A 23,052-nucleotide genomic window follows, 5' to 3' on the forward strand; every position below is an offset into this window, starting at 1 on the left:
TTTAAAAAATATTGATTTGTGTAGACGTGCCGACCATACCTCTTTTTGTGTGCCACCCACCATCTGAACACTCCCGTTATCGTCGTCTTTATGTTTGGCCGCAGGAGAACGAAGACCTGTTTTTAAGGAGACAAAACCATTTTGGTTTATTTAAGTCGATAGAAGAGCTGCAGCTATCAGTTTTTTTTTGGAACCAAATGTAATAGATTGATAATTTTTTCCGATTATTCGAGTAATCGAATAAAACACACTTTTTAGCCTCAATGCATATTAGGCCAGGGATGTCCAAACTATGGCCCCCGGCCTCTTTAATTCGTCCCACGAAGCATCATGAGTTCAAAGAGGAATCTGACACGCAGAGAGATTCTAATTTATTTTAAAAGTCTGACACCATAAATGGAAGCACATTGTTACCATCTTGTGGTCAACGTGAGAATTTCAAATCAATACGCTTTAATCAAGCCCTGAATGAATTCAAGCGCAGCATTTACAATGCAAACAACCTTCCCTTGTCATAGTGTTAAAAAAATTTAATGTCTGACATGGTCAGACAAAACACAACCTGCTCACTGATCTTTCTGAATATTACAAAATGTCCAAGCATCATAAAAAATTCTAAATTACATCTGTTTAAATCCATTACAAGGCATGATGGGAAAAATGCTAAACACTCTCTCCCCACTTATCCATGTATGGTGCATTTTAGCTGCTTGATATTTCTGATTGATTAAAACATTTTAAGGAGGTTTTATTGGAAGTAAACAAGGTCGGAGTTGAACTTTAACATACGCTTCCCATCCATCCATTTTTTAAAGCTTGTCCCGTTCGGGAGCATGGGGGTGCTGGGCGGTACATCCTGGACAACATACTCTTAATATCCAATAATATTAATAATTAATTATCAACATTTTGGACACTCCAGTAATAGGAAAAATAGATAAAATAAACAAACAAACAGAAAGACTTGCCATAACCTTCATTCCGTGTTGTAATAAATGCACATCAGCAACATATACATTGCTTTTTTTTAACATGTGTGCATTAATAAAATAGTACAAAATTAAAATACAACTCTTTCACACCAACAGATCTCTGCAGCGGCCGAATGGAAACTATGTCCGCATATTTAAAGTTCTAGGAATTCCAAATAATCAATTTTATCAGTATTTATTACCATATTTGCACGTATAAAACAAATAAATCAAAGCAACAGAAAAGTACCAAAACTACTTTATAATCAAATTAATTGATTGAGCCAGGGGTTTTAACTCTTTTTGACCTCGAGGCCCAACTTTTTCTCTACAGAGGGGCCCGGGACCCCATCAAATATTAAGACTGAATTAGTAATCTTACTTTTAATTTTAATTGTCATAATAATTATGTCTAACGTACTTACAGTTTACAACCTTGTCAAATGATATGAAACCATGTAGATAGATAGATAGTACTTTATTGATTCCTTCAGGAAAGTTCCCTCAGGAAAAATCACAAAGATTATTAATAAGGCTTAGGTCAGGCTGATTAGTAAAATAAATACTAACCAAATATACCGCTTAAAAAGGGACTCATAAAAACCAATGGAAAATAAATGTACATACATGTTGTGCTATAATAAATTCAAAAAAATTATGTATAGGTTTCTCAAATAAACAGTCTTTATTTTTATATACAAATAAAAATACAGCTTGGCCACTTTAGTATAATTTTTGCACTTAAGATACTTCACTTCGACTAGCTCCAGACTTCTTCTGTTTGATTGATTTTGTCATTACTGCCACAAGTGGTGGAAAAGTATGTTAACAACTAAACACCGCTGCTGCTCAAATGGACTAAAGCTAAGAAACAGATATTTTTGGGGGGCACTAGCGGCCCAAATATGGGCTTACCGGTCCTATGGTTAGGAAACATTGACTTAATCATTGCAGCCCTAGTTGATATATATTGTGCACTGTTGCATTGAACTGATCTGTCTTGTCATACCACTTTGCTCCTCACGGGGGACAGCAGCAAAAATAGCTTTTTTTTCCCCACCAATATATCAAAAGTCAATACTGTACCTATCAAATAGCGGGGCTGTGAGGTGTTGGGGAAAATATATTTTAATATTAGTTTGTATATGTCTACATTTCTGTCCCATGACAGAAAATATTTGAGAACCTTTTTCCAGAAGTTTAATGCAAGTCAGTGTCAAGGTGAAGTCTTTCAGTCACCCGAGAGATTCCATTTGACTGATGAACTCACAATGTAGCACAAAGGTTAACTGTAAATAGGCATGAGCAGAGGTTTTTTGTCAATCACAAGTTTGTAGTGAATTGTGAAATAGGAAATATGAAGCTCTTGGTTGATCAGATAAAAAAACGTATGGTAAAAAGATAAACAAATAGTTGCAGTTTCTTGGATGAGTGAACAAGAAGAAGCATTCCCGTGCACGTGAGCTCACATTTAAACAAGATGGTTCGGAATAGGGGTGTCCCGATCCAATATGAGTATCAGATATTGATTTGATATCAGCAAAAAAAAAAAAAGTATCAAAATTATATTGGCTTGCATGTAAAATCTCGGATATAAGCGCTTTGACACAAGCAGTCCTGCAGCATGTTTACTTGTGCATAGCTGGGCGCCTGTAAACATCTAAATGTCCTCCAATAGCCATTACAAAAGCTAGCCTAAAAGGCTATATGGCTGGGCTTCTAGAAACTAGCATCTATAAACAGGTAAGCACAAATACGTAATAAGTGTCCTTCATTGAACAATATTGCGGTCTAAAACAGCAAATACTTATAGTTGTATATTACTTACACATACAAAGTCTCCGAGGCAGAAATGTATTAGAAAGTATCCAGTAACAAACGTATCCGCATAGTCATACTGCGTCAAAAGCTTAACTTAAATTATCTTTATCTCATATTTATTTTTGTATCTGCTGATGTAGGCTTGTTGTTTTCTATCCACTCGTTGTTCGGTTACTAAAACATTTGATCAAGTTGTATACAAATAATGCAACATGAGAAGTATCCCACACTAATCTTTAAAAAAGTAAATATGTACAGCAGATATCAACGATATTGTTTACCCATGTGGCTGTACAGGACAGGTTAAAAAACAATTACCACACCACTTCAACTTAAAAACAGGATCCATCCATTCCAGATAGTTATTAAAAAATAGGTAAGTGTTTCTCTGTTTGTTCGAATAACTTCACTTAATATTTTCTAATCTCTTTCTCTGCGTCTTTTCTTAACATTCCACAAAACAAAATAATTAAAATATGTATGATTCCTGCTGATACCGCACTAACTGTGACGATCTGTCACATTCACGTCAGGCTGTGTTTCCTTGGATGGTGTTTATTTCCTGTCAGCACTCTTAATTTGGTTCCATTTCTTGCTTAGTTTTATGATTGCAGTTTCCCCTCACCTGCTGTTGATTGGCAGCCTGGCCACACCAGTTGTCAATCAGCTGGCTGCTATTTATGGCTGCCTCATCCTCCAGTCAGGGCTCGATTATTAGTTTCCTGTCTCCTGTTATCCTGTCTCCAGTTAACCTATTTAAACCATGTTTTCCTGCAACACCCCTGCCATCTCTGCATTTTGGGGTTCACTACCAACAGATTATGACACCAATTTTGGTATTGGTCAATACTCAAAGCTTGAATATCGGTATCGTAACGAAAGTGAAAAATTTGTATCAGGACACCCCTAGTTAGGAAATGCACTTCGATCTTATGTTATGTGAAATGCAAAGATATGCATCGCAGTTACTTTGGTGATCAGAAAATCTCAACAATAACTCTACAGTAGGAATTATGTTGAATTGACAAAAACATGTATGCCCTTATGTTCATTAGATAAACCCTGTAACACCCCTTAGATGATGTGTGCTTGGAAGAAGGCAACATTTACATTTTTATATTTTTTCCCTCCTAAAAATGAAAGAGTAATGTCTTCATAACAAACATTAGGGCATGTTGGTGTGCAGATTCGGCGGGCTAATGAGCTACGTGGAGTAATGCATGCTGCATGCACACATCTTGAGTGTGAATGAGGAGACAGATGGTCAGGCATCGTGCACAAATAACATGCTGCTGCCTGAAATCAGTATGGTGACCATTCCATTCCTTCACTCCTCTCCCAGGCCGCCTCTTAGCCCACCTTTACTCCACCAAGGCTCCGGCATCCACCTGCCTGCTCCTCCTCCTCTTAAAAATGAGGGAGTATATAACAGGTCTACAAAAGAAATGGTTGTTTTCAGTGAGTACCGTTGTCAGTGTGCCGAACCTCCCGTATTTACCTCCCGTTTCTGCAGCATGAAATGATTTGATTGCAATAAAAAAAAAAATCTTAAAAGTGATAACTTACCTTCTTCTAATGTGTCTCCAATGGCAGGTGTCTCATCTTGATTCTCTGCTTTCACGCTTAGTTTGTCTTCACTGTGGTCTTCATGCTGGTATTAAAAAGATAAAATATGTTGTGCACACACAATTTCTGATTCAACAAAATACCAATGTGTGTTTATTAACTCAACCTCAGAATCCCAAGAATCTTCGTCTTCCTTCTCTAGGCCCGAAACTGTATAAATCAAATTCATATTCGTCAAATATTAAATATAATGGGAGTTGCATATTTTTATTATACAATATAATTAATAATTAGAGCTTGAACAAATAGATACAGTATTAAACATTTTGAATCTTTTTTTATAATTATAGAACATTTATTACATTTGGTTTATTAGTTCCACTAAAGTTATCAGAATTAGGAAGAAATTGTGTGAATCTTGAGAATATAGATTTTTCTTTAACTTTTTAAGAATTCAATTAATATTAAGGTTGAATGATTATGGCACAAATAATAATCACTGTTTTTTTGATTGAAATTGTAATATTGATTAATTACATGATTATTCATCAATCTAAAAGCAAGAGTATTGACTGTACCACCAAAACTCAACTTTAAATATAGTTTAAAAAAACCTGAATGTAAATTAGTAAGAAATAAACCACTACAAATAAAATAATAATAGCAATAACAATGATTTTAGATAACAATAAAAAAACACAATTAAAATATTTTTTTCAATGTTTTAATTAAGTCCCGCTGGCAGTCATTTTGTGACTGCTCGTATTAAAGAAATTGGCTTTGTTCCACAGCACATTTTTAATTGTGATGAGAACGGACCTTTCTTGAAAAAAAAACTTATTTCACAGCGAAAATAGAACAAACTTTCGTTCAGTGGCGCCTCTTACAAAGCACACACGCATATGCGAAGACCCTCCCTTCTCTTCCTCTATTGACTCCTTTATTAAAATGTTCATAATTGTAGCAATTTGGTAATCAAAATTTACAATTTTTGTGATTTGAGATCGTTTGTGAGGGCACCAAAGAGACTTTATTATGAGTGTTGGCAGAGCAGCGCGTACAAAAAACAGCAGCTTGTCGTCGTTGTTTTAGCTAGCCAATAAAGAGATAGTTGATTCAGCACCTCCTTGTTATGTATGTTTAATGTTGTTAGACAGTACTGTATAACAACCTCAACTTAAACATGGACTATCATATCATGAACCCATCATTCATATTTACATTGTTTCTTATGGAGAAATTTGCTCCACCATACAAACTTTTAAATTTTCGAACCCTGTTCAACAAACAATTAAGTTTGAAAATTTCATAAATTTGGAAGTTTCGACTGTATAGTAAATCCTTACTGCTATCAAATCTATACACTGACTACTATAAAACATATATTTTTGCTTTTGATAGTATTGTAGATGATATATTAAGATACTTGTTGAAAGTTGAAGGCGGTACTCACTTTGTAAAATAGGTTGGCATGTAGGGCTGTGAATCTTTGAGCACCACATGATTCAATTCGATTCTTGGGGGTAATGATTTGATTCAGAATCGATCTTTGATTTGGAACAATTCTTGATTTTAAATCAATACTTTTTTAATAACATTGGGTGCCAGTTCATTGATTAACTACATTGCTTTATAAAATAAGTAACATTTATATAATACTTAAACGAAACGTGTTTTTGTTTGATAAAATTGTACCCAAACATTTAATAAAGTCAATTACAAATAAGGCATCAAGAGAAGTATACAACACTTCTCTTTTCTAAAGTAAATCTGTATAGCAGATAAAAGGATCTACATCATTAATATGCTTTGCCTGAGTGGCTGGACAGGACAGATTAAAAGAAGTAAAGATTTTTAAAAATTTATTTTTGACTTTTTTTTTTATATCAAGTCGTTACAAGTAAGAATCGCAATTAATTTGAAAATATATATTGTTAAATACCTAGTTCCATGCGTTACCTTTTTTCATGTCTTTAGGAACACCTGGCGTACCATGCAGGAGACCACCGCTTTCTTCAGGCTCATCACCTGATAAATCCTCTTCCTCCTCCTGTTCTTGTTCTTCCTCCACCTCCTCCCCATCCTCTTCTTTGTCGCTATCCTTACTCTCAGCATCACTGGATTCTTGTGCCTGCATAGAAACATGTGCTGATGAAATTATGTAACAGGCGGTTAACGGACTGGGAAAACAATGTGAGGAAAAAGTGAGGAATCCAGACACCATTAGCAGAAAAGTCCAAGGTGAAAAAAGAGAAAGAAGCAGCCACACTACTACCTAGTAGTCCTTAACTAGTTGTACCTGGTTGTCGACACATTCAATGTGTCTATCGCCTGGATGCGTCAAGCTCTCTACCTCATCTGGCGAGTCCAATTCAACATCGTCAATGTCTGTGTGGGGCAACGCTTCAGAAAAGACGCTCTCATGTGAATGACGACGACCAATGACGACGTCAACATCAACGAGCGGACTCGCTTCATCCATAACTTTGTTTGAGGACTCTTCTGTCTGAGGATTAGTAGCTTGGTCCTCAGTGATACACTTTTCTTCTGCTGCGATGGCTATCTTTGGAAGTTCGAAGAGACTTACTTCCTCCACCATCTTATCTGCTGGACTTTGAGCTCTCAAACTGCTGGGTGTATATGGGCGTGTCCTTATTAGCAGATGCACAGAGTCATTATCATCGCAGCTACTTTTGCTAGCTTGTTGGCCCTTAGAGAGTTGATTTCCAGTATGGTTGGCATCCTCATTTTCCAGGGACTGCGTCACTTTTGCATTTCCTCCAGCAGCTGGTGGACCGTCGTTTTCAGACGGAGAATCCCAATCGGAGTCTTCGACACCTGCTGTAGGCGGTCTACTCTCGGGTGGTTTCTGTTCATTGTTGGTCGTTTTTTGTACTGAGCTACCACCACAATTTGAACGCGATGTCTCCCTTGCAGGATATTTTGCTGAGCCGTCAGAGTCCTCTAAGGAGGAGCCCCATGATGACCTACGTTGCTCTGCTTTGAACCCTTCTTTATTTGAGCCACCATCCTCACTATCAGAAGCCCTCGCTCCCTTAGGTACCACATTTTTTTGACTGGAAGATGTTGGTGCAGTGAGAACCGTCCGAACGATCTCTTGACTCGGCGCCGACTTAAATTCCCGCCCCATGCTGTCGTCCTCGTCTGAATATTTGGACTCGACTCTCACAGCTGACACGACACAATCTTGGTCGACGTCTAACGAACGCAGCGTTGGAGGACATGGTTTTACAGCTGCTGAGTTTTCCTGAGGCTCATCCGTACAAAGACAAGGATCATTGCTGTCCGTGGATTCGAGATTGTGTACGTTTTGAGCTTTTCTTCCACCAGCACTCACTTCTGGAGGAGACAGATTTTGCCTATCTTCTATAGAAGATGAGTTGGACTGAAATGAAGCCAAACAAGAGTCATCATCCTCTTCTTCTTCCTCCATCTCTTCACTCTCCTCATCATCTTCCTCTTCTTCATTCTCGTCATCTTCCTCCTCTTCTTCTTCCTCAGAGCTTTCGTCTTGCGAGCTTTGGGCCTCAGATTCCGAACTGGATTGGCTTTCTGAGAGCTGCTCTAATGGATGACCTTTGCTGGAAAGATGCTCTGCTTGTTTTTAAATATTTAGAAAGAGAGGTAAAAAAAAAGAGGAATGATGTCAAAGGAAAGCGATAGAAAAACAAACAGACATGTTACCTTTGAGTAGGTTGGGAGAGGGGTAGAGGTCATCTGGGAGGCTTGGGAAAGGAAAGGAAGAGGTGAGGGTTCTACTGGGGGTTTACTGCTTGCGACTCTCGGGGCGCTATTGTCACTCTCAGATTCTGAACCACTCACGGATTTGTCAAGCACTGCAAAGGCTACGAAGGTTATAAGAATAATTACAATAAAAACAACCATGAAGCTAAGGGAGGTTTACCAAGACGATTATATTGACAAGTACCTTTTCCTCGTTGGGATTCAAGCATTTTCCTGAGGTTCATCTTTGGTGGGGTCTGAAAAATATAAGAAACTTATTTGCAATATCAAGTTGGTAAATCGAAAATGACAGGTGCACTAATAAACTTTGACGCGACCGACCTTTTCCACTATGAGTGATTCACAGTCATCCTCAGAGGAAGCCCATTCTTCGGTGCCGCCTTTTTTGGAGATACTTAAAACCCGACAGGGACAAAGCAGTCAATCACTAATGGAGTGTAGTAGGTATTGATGAGAAAACAACAGCATGAGTTTACCGGCTTAGCGACTCAGCCTGAGAATTGTCCTCGAAATCTGAAACGATACGAAAGGAACCTCTTAAAAATAAATACATACATTTTAAAAGCCCTTGCTAACATCTTGGCTCGAATACAAGACGGCATTTAGTGTCAAAACACGGCTTAATGGACCACGTCCAAAATACTCCAGTTGAAATGGAATAAGTCCACAGAAATTACCCAAGTCCAAAAAAACCCACCAACACCGTTAAAAACACAAATGATGGAGAAAATACTGCAAGTTAAAGGTGCCATATGAAGTAATGTGGCCAGAAATGGTACTGCAATCACAGTCATTCTCCATGACTGAGGTTGTCAGACATGCAGCCGAATCCGAATCCTACTCCAAAGAACTTCAAATGGCGATCGACGAGTCTTACGCTGTAGGTTTCTCTTGTTTATGCTTCGTGCAAGATGGTTTACTAAGGAATTATGCCACATTTTACTGATGTTGAATAGACAAATGTATTTGTAAAGTTACGCAGCAATATTTTAGTCAGATAGACCTACTTTGATGGCAAGCCAAGGCCATCAGTAAAATAACCGCCACATTTCGTTCAGCATAACTCCATGTTGCATCCAACTTGACACACTGCATTCTCTTACGCACATCAACATCTTTCAGTGCAGAGTGCAATTCAATGAAACAACCCACGTTACGCATAAATCATATCGCCTACTACCATGTCAATACACAAAGTAGAAAATCATTACATGTAATGCATTATATTGTGCCAAGCAAATACCACCCCACATGTGCCTGATGCATATACAGTGCCAGAAACCGCAATTAACCGTGCTAATGTTGGAACACATTCCTCAGCGTATCAGCATATTATGAACGAAATAGGGACTGACACTATGCATATCCACATAGGTTTTATTTGTCCAAAATATATTTTGCAGGCTAACGGGCATATATTTCCCCCGTTAGCCTGTATGTTGATGTGTCATTGACCAGGCAAGAACGCTAAATAAGCATTACACTAGGAGCTGAGCATGACACTAAGCATTTGTTGCAGGAACATACTAGCTTTGTTAGACAAGGTCATAGACTGTATTGGACATTATAGTTCACATAGGAAATTAGGAAGTTTGGCGTCAGATGAAAAAAATCTTCTCCGACTTCAATCGTCTCCATCTTTCATTGTCATCCCCGATACAAATCCTCCTTTTGTTCCAGATTTTGTCATGAATAAATTGAGAATCGTAACAAGGCCTTTTAGATTTACTAAAAGGCCTTGTAGCTAGACGAAGAGGGCGGTGCATAACTGGCAACCTGGATGTGACACAGTCACAGACTTTTTAATTGGTCAAAGGGTGGAGGGCGGGACATTGAAATTAAAACAATAACAAGATTTCGGGGATGTAAATCTAATTTTGAAATGAGAATATCCCGGCTGAACTACCGTTATCAGTTATAAGGGTCTTTGAAAAGAACATGATTTATTAATGCCTTTTGACATATCAGGATCATTTAATGATGACTTGACACAAAATTATTACATATGGCACCTTTAAAAATGTTAGTCACATGAATGCTGCAGGATCAAAAACAAACGCAAAGGATCTACAGTATGCAATATATTTTGTTTGAACTGATGGAAGATTATAAATCATGCCTTTTACCTGGATAGTAGAAGGTTGTGGACATAAACTGAGAAGTTGGTCAACTTTGACATCTGACTTAAACACGGAGAGGATAAGAAAGACACAAAATGACGCTTGTTTGCACCCATTTTTTAACCATTTGCGAGGATTATGACTAAATCTTCATCTCAACAAGAAGATATAAACATCCCATCAGTCGGCAGCCCAGCGAGAGCAGACATTGTACAGTAGATTTTTGTTTTATGTTAGCCTCTCAATAGGGCTGGGCAATATATCGATATACGCGATATATCGCAGGTTTGTCTCTGTGCGATATAGGAAATTACTATATTGTGATATTGGAGTATACGTTCTCACGCAGTTGCTTTTAGCTTTGTGCATTACACTACAGGCTCTTCCCAGTCCTTCTTGTGTCTCCTCACAGACAGGAAGCGCACAATCTTACACACGTCACATACTGTCATGTCATACGTCACATACGTATACGCCCTCACGGAGCAGAGAGGTAGCAGACTGGGTACTGTTAGCTGTGATGCTAGCGAAGCCGTGCGAGTGGTAATACGAGAGAAAGAAGGTGCGAATGAAGGAAAAATTAATTCCCAAGAAAAACAGCAGGGGATCCATCGTCTGGCGGTGGTTCGGCTTGTGGGGCACAAGCGTTGCTACCAAAAGTAGCATTACTACTAATATGTAGCATCATTTGAAAAGTCACCTGCTAATAACTGTTTAATAAATACAGTTTTGGTCAATTCACTTAGTTGTGATTTCCTTCTCTGCATGAAAGTTTAAAATGAGAATATACCAATACAGTATGAACAAAAATGGTTTACTGTAGACACACAGAATCATCATACTGCTGTGATTATATGTATGAAGTGTTAATTCAAGGCTAAGGCAAAATATCGAGATATATATCGCGTATCGCGACATGGCCTAAAAATATTGAGATATTAAAAAAAAGTCATATCGCCCAGCCCTACCTCTCATAAAGGCTTGCATGATAAGTAAGGCTGTGAATTTTTGGGCACCACCCGATTGGATTCTTGAGGTAATGATTCGATTCAGAATCAGTTCTCGATTAAAACCGATTCTCGATTCAAAATTAATACTTTTTTAATAACATTGGGTACCAGTTCTATGAATAACTACATTCCTCCATGAAATAGACAAACCGCTAATAGATATGTTCTTATAATACTTGAAAGAAAACAGGTTTTGTTTAATACAATTCTACACAAACATTTAATAAAGTCAAATCCAAATAAGACAACAAGATAAGTATCTAAAGTAAATCTGTACAGCAGATATGATCATCTGCATCAACGGTATGATTTACCTAAGTGGCCGGAAAGAATGAATTAAAATAATATTAATCATATTTTTTTATCGATTCTTTTATTTTTTTAATCGATTAAAAATAATTAGAAATAAGAATAACGATTTTTACCCCTCTAGTGTTTAGTAATAGAAAACCAAACGTTATGATAGGTATGCAAAATTATTGCGCTGTCGTATGCTTACAATGAGGAATATACATTTTACATCTTATTATGAATGTGTCTGTTACTACATTACAGTATATGTATACTTACATCATGTATATAAAACCTTGATGTAAGTGTTTGGATGTTTTTAGAGCGCTTTATAGGCGGAATAAAGCGACTCGCATTGACTCCATTGTTTGCTGACTTTTACTAACGTTTATCTACAAGTTGGAATGCATAAAAAAAGGAAATATATATGCTCTTGACTTACATAAAGATTGTGAATGACGGACACATTTCCAAAGAAAGTGACGTTCCCCTTTAAGTTTGAGCTATACTCTACTTTGTATTAGAAATGGCAACAGCGGAGGATGTATGTGCATGTACAGGCCAGTCTGCCCAAAAAGAGGAGGATAGAGTGTAATGGTAAAATAAAATATTTCAGTAATCACTTGTCTAAAATCAAAAGTTTGTGTGTGCGGCTTTGTCTTCATTAAACTGGTCTGTTTTTTTGTCCTAAGATAAGACACTGTTATGACACACTGATGCATTTTTGGAGTCTGCAACAAATGACTCCAAATCCCCATCTCCGTGAATAGGGCAAAGACTGCGCCAATGTTGCTTGATCACTATATTATGTAGCGTTTGTCTTTACAGTCACATCTGTCTCCAAATGTGTTTCTTCTACAATTGATGTTGTTAACTCCCTAACCCACTGTTTAACCAAAACATTCGTAGTTTTTGCAAATATCACAACCAGATGAAATGTGTTTTGCGCTTTTCTGTCCCCCTCCCAGGAGGCAGGATATGTTGCCCCAACCCGTCCTCTCATCCAAAGTTATAAGGTTGTGGAAGAGTTACTTGTCTCTCTCTCTTGATCTCCCTTGAGCTTCTCCTATTTGCAGCAGCGAAAACCCTTTCTTCTTTGTACAAAGTATTCTGATGTTATTTGAGTAATCAAAAAAATACTTTAAAATATCTTAGTTTTTCTCAGGACAATTCTTTGTTGAATATGAAAAATTCCAAAACAAGAGGAAGAAGGAGCATATTGACTACATCGACGGACTGCAATGGCGGACTTGCGCAAAGCACTTTGGGTACATTTTTAGCATATATGGATAATCCGCTGATGTCATGGGTTGTGCAAATTCCAAACAGCATGTTTGGCGGAGGTGTGTAGGAAAGCAAGATTGTTTTATAAATATCTCCGCAATGCCTCCATGGTTTGATTTCACATTTTCGAGACTTATGCAGATCCCAAATGCACAAAAGCAGGTACCAACAGGTAAGAAAAGTAGGGCCCCTTTAAAAGCCTTCATTTTAGACCAGGGGTCCCCAACCACTAGTCCGTGATGCATTTGCTACCGGGCCGCACAGAAACATTAAATAATTTTTAAACTACCACATTTTCAACGATTTAACTTTCGCCTGTCCCACTAAACACGGCAATAAGCTTGTTAATAGATGTATATTACAACTCCTTTGTTAAAGTACATGGGACAATGCACATTATTGGACATATAAAATGTTAAAGGCCTACTGAAATTAAATTTTCTTATTTAAACGGGGCTAGTTGTCCATTCTATGTGTCATACTTGATCATTTCGCGTTATTGCCATATTTTTGCTGAAAGGATTTAGTAGAGAATATCGACGATAAAGTTTGCAACTTTTGGTCGCTCATAAATAAGCCTTGCCTGTACCGGAAGTAGCAGATGATGTGCGCGTGACGTCACCGGTTGTGGAGCTCCTCACATCCTCACATTGTTTACAATCATAGCCACCAGCAGCGAAAGCGATTCGGACCAAGAAAGCGACAATTTCCCCATTAATTTGAGCAAGGATAAAAGATTTGTGGATGAGGATAGTGAGAGTGAAGGACTAGAAAAAAAAAAATAAAAAAAGGCGAGGGCAGGGGAGCGATTCAGATGTCATTGGACACATTTACTAGGATAATTCTGGAAAATCCCTTATCTGCTTATTGTGTTACTAGTGTTTTAGTGACATTATATGGTACCTGAAAGTCGGAGGGGTGTGGCCACAGGTGTGGTGACCGCCAGTGTCTCCGGTGGGAGGAGGTCATAGTCCGCAGCTGCAGGAGGATGCAAGCTCCGCTCATGTCTACGGTAAGAGCCGATTTATTAGCACATTTTCTCACCGAAACCTGCCGGTTGACATGTTTGACCGCTCTGTTCCATAATAAAGCTTCACCTTCGGGAATGTAACCCAGGAAACACCGGCTGTGTTTGTGTTGTTAAAGGCAGCTGCAATACACCGCTTCCCACCTACATCTTCTCTTCTTTGACCTCTCCATTATTAATTGAACAAATTGGAAAAGATTCAGCAACACAGATGTCCAGAATACTGTGTAATTATGCAATTAAAGCAGACTACTTATAGCTTGGATCGGGCTGGAAGAACATGTCTGCTACCACCGGTGACATCACGTGCACGCGTCATCATTCCGCGACATTTTTAACAGGGTACTACGTGGGAAATTTAAAATTGCAATTTACTGAACTAAACCGGCCGTATTGGCATGTGTTGCAATGTTAAGATTTCATCATTGACATATAAACTATCAGACTGCGTAGTAGGTAGTAGTGGGTTTCAGTAGGCCTTTAATGAGCCAGATTCTAGCCAAAGGCTCATTTTTCATGCTCATTTTTTAAATTTTTATTTAATCTCCTACACGTGGAAAGCCGGGTGGAAAAACGGTCCGGGAACCCTGTTTTAGACTGCCAACCAAGCTGAAATGTTAACTATATATGAAAAAATATTTTTTGCACCCTTAAAGGCCTACTGAAACTCACTACTACCGACCACGCATTCTGATAGTTTATATATCAATGATGAAATATTAACATTGCAACACATGCCAATACGGCCGGTTTAGTTTACTAAATTGCAATTTTAAATTTACCGCGGAGTTTCTTGTTGAAAACGTCGCAGAATGATGACGCGTGCGCTTGACGTCACGGACTGTCAGGAAATATTAGCGCAGCACTATTTGCGGCTAAAAGTTGTCTCTTTTCATCGCGCAATTAAACAGTATTCTGGACATCTGTGTTGCTGAATCTTTTGCAATTTGTTCAATTAATAATGGAGAAGTCAAAGTACAAAGATGGAGTTGGGAAGCTTTAGCCTTTAGCCACACAAACACAGAGTGATTCCTTGTTTAAAATTCCCGGAGGTGAAGCTTTGCTATGGATCAGAGCGGTCAAGCGAACATGGTTCCCAACCACTTGTCAACCGGTGGGTTTCGGTGAGAAAATTGTGTTAAAAAGTCGCCTCTTACCAGAGATCTGTGGTGTTTGCGCATGTCCTTGTATCTGCCGTGACTTCCCTCAGACACTGGCCTCAAGACACCCGTGGACACACTCCTCCGACTATCAGGTACTATTTAATCTCACTAAAACACTAGCAACACAATAGAAAGATAAGGGATTTCCCAGAATTATCCTAGTAAATGTGTCTAAAAACATCTGAATCCGGTCCAAAGCAATCGCCTTTTTTTTTTTTTAACTTTTTTTTTTGCTAGTCCTTCGTTATCAATATCATCATCCACGAATCTTTCATCCTCACTCAAATTAATGGGGAAATTGTCATTTTCTCGGTCCGAATAGCTCTTGCTCCTGGAGGCTCCCATTAAAAACAATGTAATGACGTGAGGAACCCTCCTCACCCTTGTGGCGTCATCGTCTGCGACTTCCTGTAAATGCAAGGCTTTTTTATCAGCACCAAAAGTTGCGAACTTTATCGTGGATGTTCTCTACTAAATCCTTTCAGCAAAAATATGGCAATATCGCGAAATGATCAAGTATGACACATGGAATGGACCTGCTATCCCCATTTAAATAAGAAAATCTAATTTCAGTAGGCCTTTAATGCTTTCAATTGGAGAACTAATCAGATTAGTACTTAGGTTTTACTTTATTTTGGTACAGTAAAATAACACCTCACCATCTTTGTCCGTGGCTGGTCCTCCAACAGAGAGACCAGTGTTGAGGCCTCGGGAAGGATTGCCCCCCTCTGCTTTCGTCTTCTTTTTACTTGGACCTGGGTGAGATGGGGAGGCCCCCTGGTTCCTTTTGGCATAGTGCTCGGCAATGAGGAGGGCACAACTACAATGACACCAACCATGCGCTGAGCTTTCATGCGTGACAGTAGAATTGAGATTTAGCTAAAGGAGACAAGCTTACGGATGATGGCTTTCCATCGCTGCGTAGTCCTCTGCTAATTGTCCTTTGCTATCCTCAAGTGTAATATCTGCGTCGAACTGCAGCAGCATTCGCACCATGCTGATTTGTCCATTGCCAGCTGCGATCATTAATGGTGACCTGAGAGTTTAGTGACACAAACAAGCCATTTTACAATATAGGCTTTTTGGAAATATAGAGGTAGTGTGTCGCTGTTTTGTCGCCACCTTTGGTCTTTGTCAAAAGTATTGACATCAGCGCCTTTCTTCAGCAGAAACTCCGCCACATCCAGGTAGTCTTCTTGGACTGACAGCGTCAGGGGTGAAAGGCCCTCCTTAAAAGTGAGATTACATGAAAAAAAACACACTTAAAATGTTAGACACTTGTGTTAATCAATGGCAAAACGTCAAATTGTTGTGCAAGACACTTCACTTTGCTCCTGATGGGTCATGGTTAGCACCTTGCATGGTAGCTCCCGCCTTCAGTTTGTGAATGTGTATGAATGGGTGAATGTGGAAAATTGTGTCAGAGTGCTTTGTAAATGGTAAATGGGTTATACACTGTACTTGTATAGCGCTTTTCTACCTTAAAGGTACTCAAAGCGCTTTGACACTATTTCCACATTCACCCATTCACACAAATTCAGACACTGATGATGGGAGCTGCCATGCAAGGCAGCTAACCACAACCCATCAGGAGCAAGGGTGAATTGTCTTGCTCAAGGACACAACGGACGTAACTAGGTTAATAGAAGCTGGGGATCGAACCAGAACCCTCAGGTTGCTGGCACGGCTACTCTCCCAACTGTGCCACGCCGTCCCCAGTGTAGTACCTTTGTATCACCTCAACAGTATGGCAGCTTTTGGATTTTTTTAAAAACGGACTATAGTCAAACCAATGTGGTCTGTAAATTATGCAAGACGCTCTTCAACCACAAGACCGCTATACTGCACCACCTTAGCCGCGCTCACCCTTTAGAGCACAGCTGTTACTTCCTGGCACTAAACCTGTGGAAATAGATTTCTCTATGTATACATTTTTACACTTTGCACTATTTTGTCATACTTTATTAAGCATGTCTTAAATGTTCCTTATTTTGCACCTTCATGTTAGGAGTTTATTGTTCAGTGTTCAATGTGATTTTACAATTTTGTTTACAATGAGTGTTTTCCATGCTTGTGTTGAGATTTCCTCTCCGTTCTGCCTTGATAGCCGAGGGGATTATAATTATAGAAATATTACATTTTAAATAAAATATGTGACATTTAATAAATGTTTCTCTTTGTCTTTATTTTCTGTAGGTCATAAAAAATTCAATAATTATCAATATCAATAAAAAATTTAAAACACCAAGCCATATGCATTAAAATAAATGCTGCTAAAATTCCCCTTTTTAATTTTGACTGTATGGATCCCAGTGTGCAAGTGTACCTAATGTTGTGACTGGTGAATATATATAACTTTTATGAAGTTTTTAACTGTGTCTGAAAAATAATATAGAGCTGACGTTTGTATTCAAGATGTATTTAACAGTGGGCCTTTTCAAAAGATAAATTCTGATATTTTTGGAGATGGCCCGGCGTGGAGTATACGCCTCGTCAAGCAAACAGCTTGCAGACATATGCAGAAAGTGGGTTATAAATGTGACTGTGGAGCAAAATTATCCAAAGCATATCAAATCCATATTATCAAAACCAAAACAAAGTGTAGACTAAATTCCTCACAGGTCCCCTCTGAGGAAATAGAGCAAAGAATCTCAGAGAAATCACCTTATTGTGGACGTTGATGTCAGCGTCATACTTCTGGAGGATATCAACAATGGAGATGGAGGGGATGCTTGATGCTAAGTGTAAAGCTGTGTTGCCATTCATGTCCACCAGGTTGGGCTCAGCATGGTTTTCCAGCAGGATGTTCACAATGACATCATGCTGCCCTTGCACTGCCTGTTAAAATGAAGCAGAATTGACCCACATTTAGTAGGATACAGCCGTCTGGGATCATCAAAATGCATATTATGTTAAATTGTATAAAATGCAGAATTACCTTCATTAAGGGAGTTCTGTTTTGATTGTCACTTAAGTTGAGCTTGGCTTTTTTCTCCACAAGGAATTTTACCACCTCATAATTTCCACTGGCACACGCAATGTGTAGTGCTGTCCTGTAACAGAAAATGTTACTAATTTTATATGGAAGATTATTTAAATCCAGTAACCTAAAACATACACTTTTAGTTTGTCATGTAAAAGCCACAAAATTGACAATGTAACTGAATCTATTTACATCAAATCATGCTGAGAATTTCATTGAATAACTATTTGTGAGCAACATTTTCTTTTTAAAATTCATTGTAAAAAGAAATGTAGTGCAGAAAAATGTATTCCAGAAAACTGGAAAAATGTGTGTATCATTTTGTTCGAAATAAATTTCAACCATAACACTATTTGTTGCTTCAAAACGCACAACCTTTTATGGTATAGCATCTTACCACCATCACTTTTTCCTGCTTTGTCACGTGACCTAAACTTGACACCTGATTGGCTGGCTCTGAGACAGGATCAATTGCTTCAGTCTTAATTCATGTGAGTCTTGAGTTTTAAGAAAGAAATATTCATGCACTGAATTTTTTACAGTAAATCTTTATTCACTGAAATATAACAAACAGAATAATCAAACACATTTTTCACAGAGATGTGTTATTCAATAAAAATATCAGTATAACTTTATGTAAAAAAAAAATAATTTCACAAAATATAAAAATTTAAAATTCACTAAATTTAAAACATTAATTTCACAAAAATCAAAAGCAAAAAGTTCAGTCTCCAAACAAAGCTTTCGTAATAAAGACACCAATGAACCTCTATATATCTGACTGCTAACATCAGACCTGCATGCAAGTTTACTTGAGTAATAGTTTGCTGGAGTGGGCGACGCTGAAGATTTTGGTATGAATTTGATACCTAGTAAAGACACGGGAAGAATTGTTGAGAATAATTTAAATATTTTTCAATTGAAAACAATGTCAAGATCAGTGAATAATTTTAATCAGAATTAAAAAAAAACAGTTATGGAATGCAAAAACTGTTTTTGTGATCCATAAGCCAATGCTAATAATTAAATGTTTTTGTGGCAGAAACATGGAAGAAAACTTGAATATGGATATCATCACACTTAGAATTGGTCTGATACAGATACAAATCTTGGTATCGATGCTATATTTAGACAGGTTTAACTTTCTTTAATTGCACAGCAGATTGCTAAAAAAAAACCCAGCAGAGCACTGTCATAGAAGACTTTTGACAATCATTTGTTGGTAGTAGGTCCTTTACACCACATGTTCCTGTCACGTATGTAGATTGTAGGGGATCTTTGACTAGCATGTGTTGCAGAAGGTCCTTAAGAACAGCAGAACGCTCTCTTGTCATATACTGTAGAGGATCTTTAGCAATCATTTTTGGCAATAGGTATTTAAGAACAGCATATACCGTCTGTAATATATAGGATCTTTGACTAGCATTTTTGGCAATATGTCCTTAATAACAGCAGAGCGCTCGGCATAGAGGATTTTGACTGGCATTTGTTGTAAATGGGTCCTAAATATCAGTAGAGCGTTGTTGTCATATAGAGAGGAACGTTGGCAATCATTTATTGGCAGTAGGTCCTAACGCAGGGGTCGGGAACGTTTTTGGCGGAGAGAGCCATGAAAGCCAAATATTTAAAAATGTGTTTCCGTGAGAGCCGTAAAATATTTCTTAAACACCGAATCCAACTAAATAAGTGCATTTTTAAGAAGGGCCGACATTTGTTAGAGTATAATAAGTCTCTTATTCTTTATAATACCATTGTTATTCTGAAGCTAACCAATAATAAATAAAAAACGTCTTACCATTAATGCAACTTCTTGAACAGGATGGAAGGATTAAAATGCATGAGAATGTTTTATATTTTGAAGGTTAATTTTAACACTGTGATTACCGGCGGTATTATTCATTACATCGTGCTAAGATTTATCTGAGAGCCAGATGCAGTCATCAAAAGAGCCACATCTGGCTCTAGAGCCATAGGTTCCCTACCCCTGTCCTAACGGATACAGTCTGTTATATAGAGCAGTTGTTCTCAACCTTTTTTCAGTGATGTACCCCCTGTGAACATTTTTTTAATTCGAGTACCCCCTAAATACAGCACCATGTCATCAGTTTCCGATGTATTAAATTGTATAACAGTGCAAAATATTTGTCATTTGTAGTGGTCTTTCTTGAACTATTTAGAAAAAAAGATATAAAAATAACTAAAAACTTGTTGAAAAATAAACAAGTGATTTATTTAAATAAAGATTTCTACACATAGAAGTAATCATCAACTTAAGGTGCCGTCTTTGGGGATTGTAATAGAGATCCATCTGGATTCATAAACTTCATTCTAAACATTTCTTCACAAAAAAGAAATCTTTAACATCAATATTTATGGAACATGTCCACAAAAAACTCGAGCTGTCAACACTGAATATTGCATTGTTGCATTTCTTTTAACAGTTTATGAACTTACATTCATATTTTGTTGAAGTATTATTAAATAAATAAAGGATTTTTGAATTGTTGCTATTTCAATTTTTTTTTTTTTCAAATCTCACGTACCCCTTGGCATACCTTCAAGTACCCCCAGGGGTAAGCATACCCCCATTTGAGAACCACTGATATAGAGGATCTTTGACTAGCATTTTTGGCAATATCTCCGTAATAACAGCAGAGCGCTCGGCATAGAGAGGATTTTGACTAGCATTTGTTGCAATAGGTCATTAATAACAGTAGAGCGTTGTCCTATAAAGGACTGTTGGCAATCATTTATTGGCTGTAGGTCCTGAACATATACTATCTGTTATATAGAGGATCTTTGACTAACATGTTTTGGAAACAGGTCCTTCTTAACAGCAGAGCACTTGACTTATAGAGGATCTCTGACTAAGTACGGGGTTTCCCCTACATTTACTTTCTCTGCCACGGCAAAATAAAAGCCACCACACCTTAAAAATTAGTTGGTTTGTTTTTATGCGAAAACATATTAAAATAATATAATGCATTGTAGCCTCCAGAAGAATTCACACAAGGTCTGACGCTCTTTTTAACTTTTATTGCCAATCTTTTGCTGACAGCAGACCCAATTCCAACACATATTCCCTCCCATGCACACATGTCTGTCCATGTGTTTCACTCCCACTCTCAGGCACGATGTGTATACGATCATGGGAACGATGAACATCCATAGCACACCAACATGCACTTTTACCACCAGCATGTCCTTACAGTATGAATGGAAATATATAGTCTAATATTTGCGCACTATAGACGAGTGATGCACCCAAAATTTGGCCGCTAAAAAAGACTTTGACCACTGGAACCACACTGCCGAAACCGGATGTTGTGACGACGAAAGCAATACACAACGAGATTGTCTGGAGAGGCGGCAGCATGTTTGCGATGTGGACGTCAGTAATAACAGTCCTCGAGAACCTGGACCAATTCAAATTGTTATGTTATTTTTTTATTGTGTAATTTGCATTGCCTCACACGATGAACACTACATATATTTTTATATGACGCCGGATAACACTCCGGGAGCCGTCACTTTTTTGCGCTCGCTATCCCGGTACCTTCCCGGCTATTATCCGCCGACCGCCGTGTTGATGTAGTTGATGTATCCCTTATGCCGTGCATAAGGGATACGATTTGAAACGTCATTATACAACTAGACATGCCTAAGAGTATGCAAATATTTTTTTAAGAAATCATTTCTTGCGGCCGAGCCTCACCCAGACTCCGCATCCAGTGGCCCCCAGGTAAATTGAGTTTGAGACCCCTGATTTAGATGGATATGATATAGGTTGAATTGAAAAAGCGGCTTACCTATTCTGCTTATCGACCTGATTGACATCATTGTTTTTGACAAGATGCTCCAGCTTGGACACATCTCCCTTCCAGGCAGCCTTGTGCAACTTTCCCAGGTCCTTTTCTTTCACTTCGTAGCCGACAGAGAGAACGTTCCCTGGGTCGGGAGTTCCCGATGGGGACTGTTTCCTCTTGGAAAAACTGAATAATTTCTTCATGGCGCCAACCCAATGCACTGCTACTTAATCGCTCTCATATCCCGGACGAAATAAGGCGTCCAAAGCGGATTACCTCGGGGGAAAATGTCCCCGGTGGAAGACATATTGTAGCGACGCTAAATAGTCACGCCGATGAATTTTCAGCCACTTTAGCGTCCACGGAGGGTATAAATGATGTGTGTTTGTATGGAATGTTCCATATGGACCTAGGAGACCGCCACAAGCGTCGTCTTAGCGATGGAAAGGCTCGGGCGCATGCGCAAATCTGGGCCGTCTTCTTCAACGGGATGCCCAGGTTTTTGGTGCTACAGCGCTGCCCTGTGTCCTGGAATGTGTTCACACGGTCTAATACAGGGGTTCTCAACCGTTTTTTCAGTGATGTACCCCCTGTGAACATGTTTTTAATTCAAGTACCCCCTAATCAGAGCACAGCATTTTTGGTTGAAAAAAGGAGATAAAGAAGTAAAATACACCACTATGTCATCAGTTTCTGATTGATTAAATTGTATAACAGTGCAAAATATTGCTCATTTGTAGGTGTCTTTCTTGAACTATTTGGAAAAAAAGATATAAAAATAACTAAAAACTTGTTGAAAAATAAACAAGTGATTCAATTATAAATAAAGATTTCTACACATAGAAGTAATCATCAACTTAAAGTGCCCTTTTTGGGGATTTCTTCACAAAAAAAGAAATCTTTAACATCAATATTTATGGAACATGTCCACAAAAAATCTAGCTGTCAACACTGCATATTGCATTGTTGCATTTCTTTTCACAGTTTATAACTTACATTCATATTTTGTTGAAGTATTATTTGATAAAATACATTTATAAAGGATAGGTTGATCGGCAACACTAAATTGGCCCTAGTGCAGGGGTCACCAACCTTTTTGAAACCAAGAGCTACTTCTTGGGTACTGATTAATGCGAAGGGCTACCAGTTTGATACACACTTGAATAAATTGCCAGAAATAGCCTATATATATATATATATATATATATATATATATATATATATATATATATATATATATATATA

General features: G+C 38.1%; 1 protein-coding gene across 10 annotated transcripts in view; it reads right to left on the reverse strand.

The window, feature by feature from the left end:
• LOC133549312 (ankyrin repeat domain-containing protein 26-like) overlaps positions 1 to 22,255 on the reverse strand; it is a 52,929-nt gene extending 30,674 nt beyond the window's left edge. For 6 of the 10 annotated variants that reach the window (XM_061894578.1, XM_061894583.1, XM_061894582.1 and 3 more), the window contains exons 1-15: positions 21,811 to 22,255; positions 17,957 to 18,071; positions 17,683 to 17,856; positions 16,141 to 16,247; positions 15,917 to 16,054; positions 15,678 to 15,838; positions 8,600 to 8,636; positions 8,445 to 8,517; positions 8,308 to 8,359; positions 6,658 to 7,976; positions 6,318 to 6,489; positions 4,525 to 4,568; positions 4,359 to 4,443; positions 4,152 to 4,226; positions 40 to 116 (exon numbers count right to left, since the gene is read on the reverse strand). In XM_061894578.1, the coding sequence (XP_061750562.1) occupies positions 40 to 116; positions 4,152 to 4,226; positions 4,359 to 4,443; positions 4,525 to 4,568; positions 6,318 to 6,489; positions 6,658 to 7,976; positions 8,308 to 8,359; positions 8,445 to 8,517; positions 8,600 to 8,636; positions 15,678 to 15,838; positions 15,917 to 16,054; positions 16,141 to 16,247; positions 17,683 to 17,856; positions 17,957 to 18,071; positions 21,811 to 22,010 (2,829 nt within the window). In that variant the 5' untranslated portion in view covers positions 22,011 to 22,255. Of the gene's footprint in view, positions 1 to 39; positions 117 to 4,151; positions 4,227 to 4,358; positions 4,444 to 4,524; positions 4,569 to 6,317; positions 6,490 to 6,657; positions 7,977 to 8,063; positions 8,225 to 8,307; positions 8,360 to 8,444; positions 8,518 to 8,599; positions 8,637 to 15,677; positions 15,839 to 15,916; positions 16,055 to 16,140; positions 16,248 to 17,682; positions 17,857 to 17,956; positions 18,072 to 21,810 lie in introns of all 10 variants that reach the window. The other 4 variants (XM_061894577.1, XM_061894585.1, XM_061894584.1 and 1 more) reach the window with 4 other exon arrangements.
• Positions 22,256 to 23,052: the final 797 nt, after the last annotated feature.

Source organism: Nerophis ophidion, linkage group LG03 (assembly GCF_033978795.1).
Source record: "Nerophis ophidion isolate RoL-2023_Sa linkage group LG03, RoL_Noph_v1.0, whole genome shotgun sequence".
Taxonomy (NCBI): domain Eukaryota; kingdom Metazoa; phylum Chordata; class Actinopteri; order Syngnathiformes; family Syngnathidae; genus Nerophis; species Nerophis ophidion.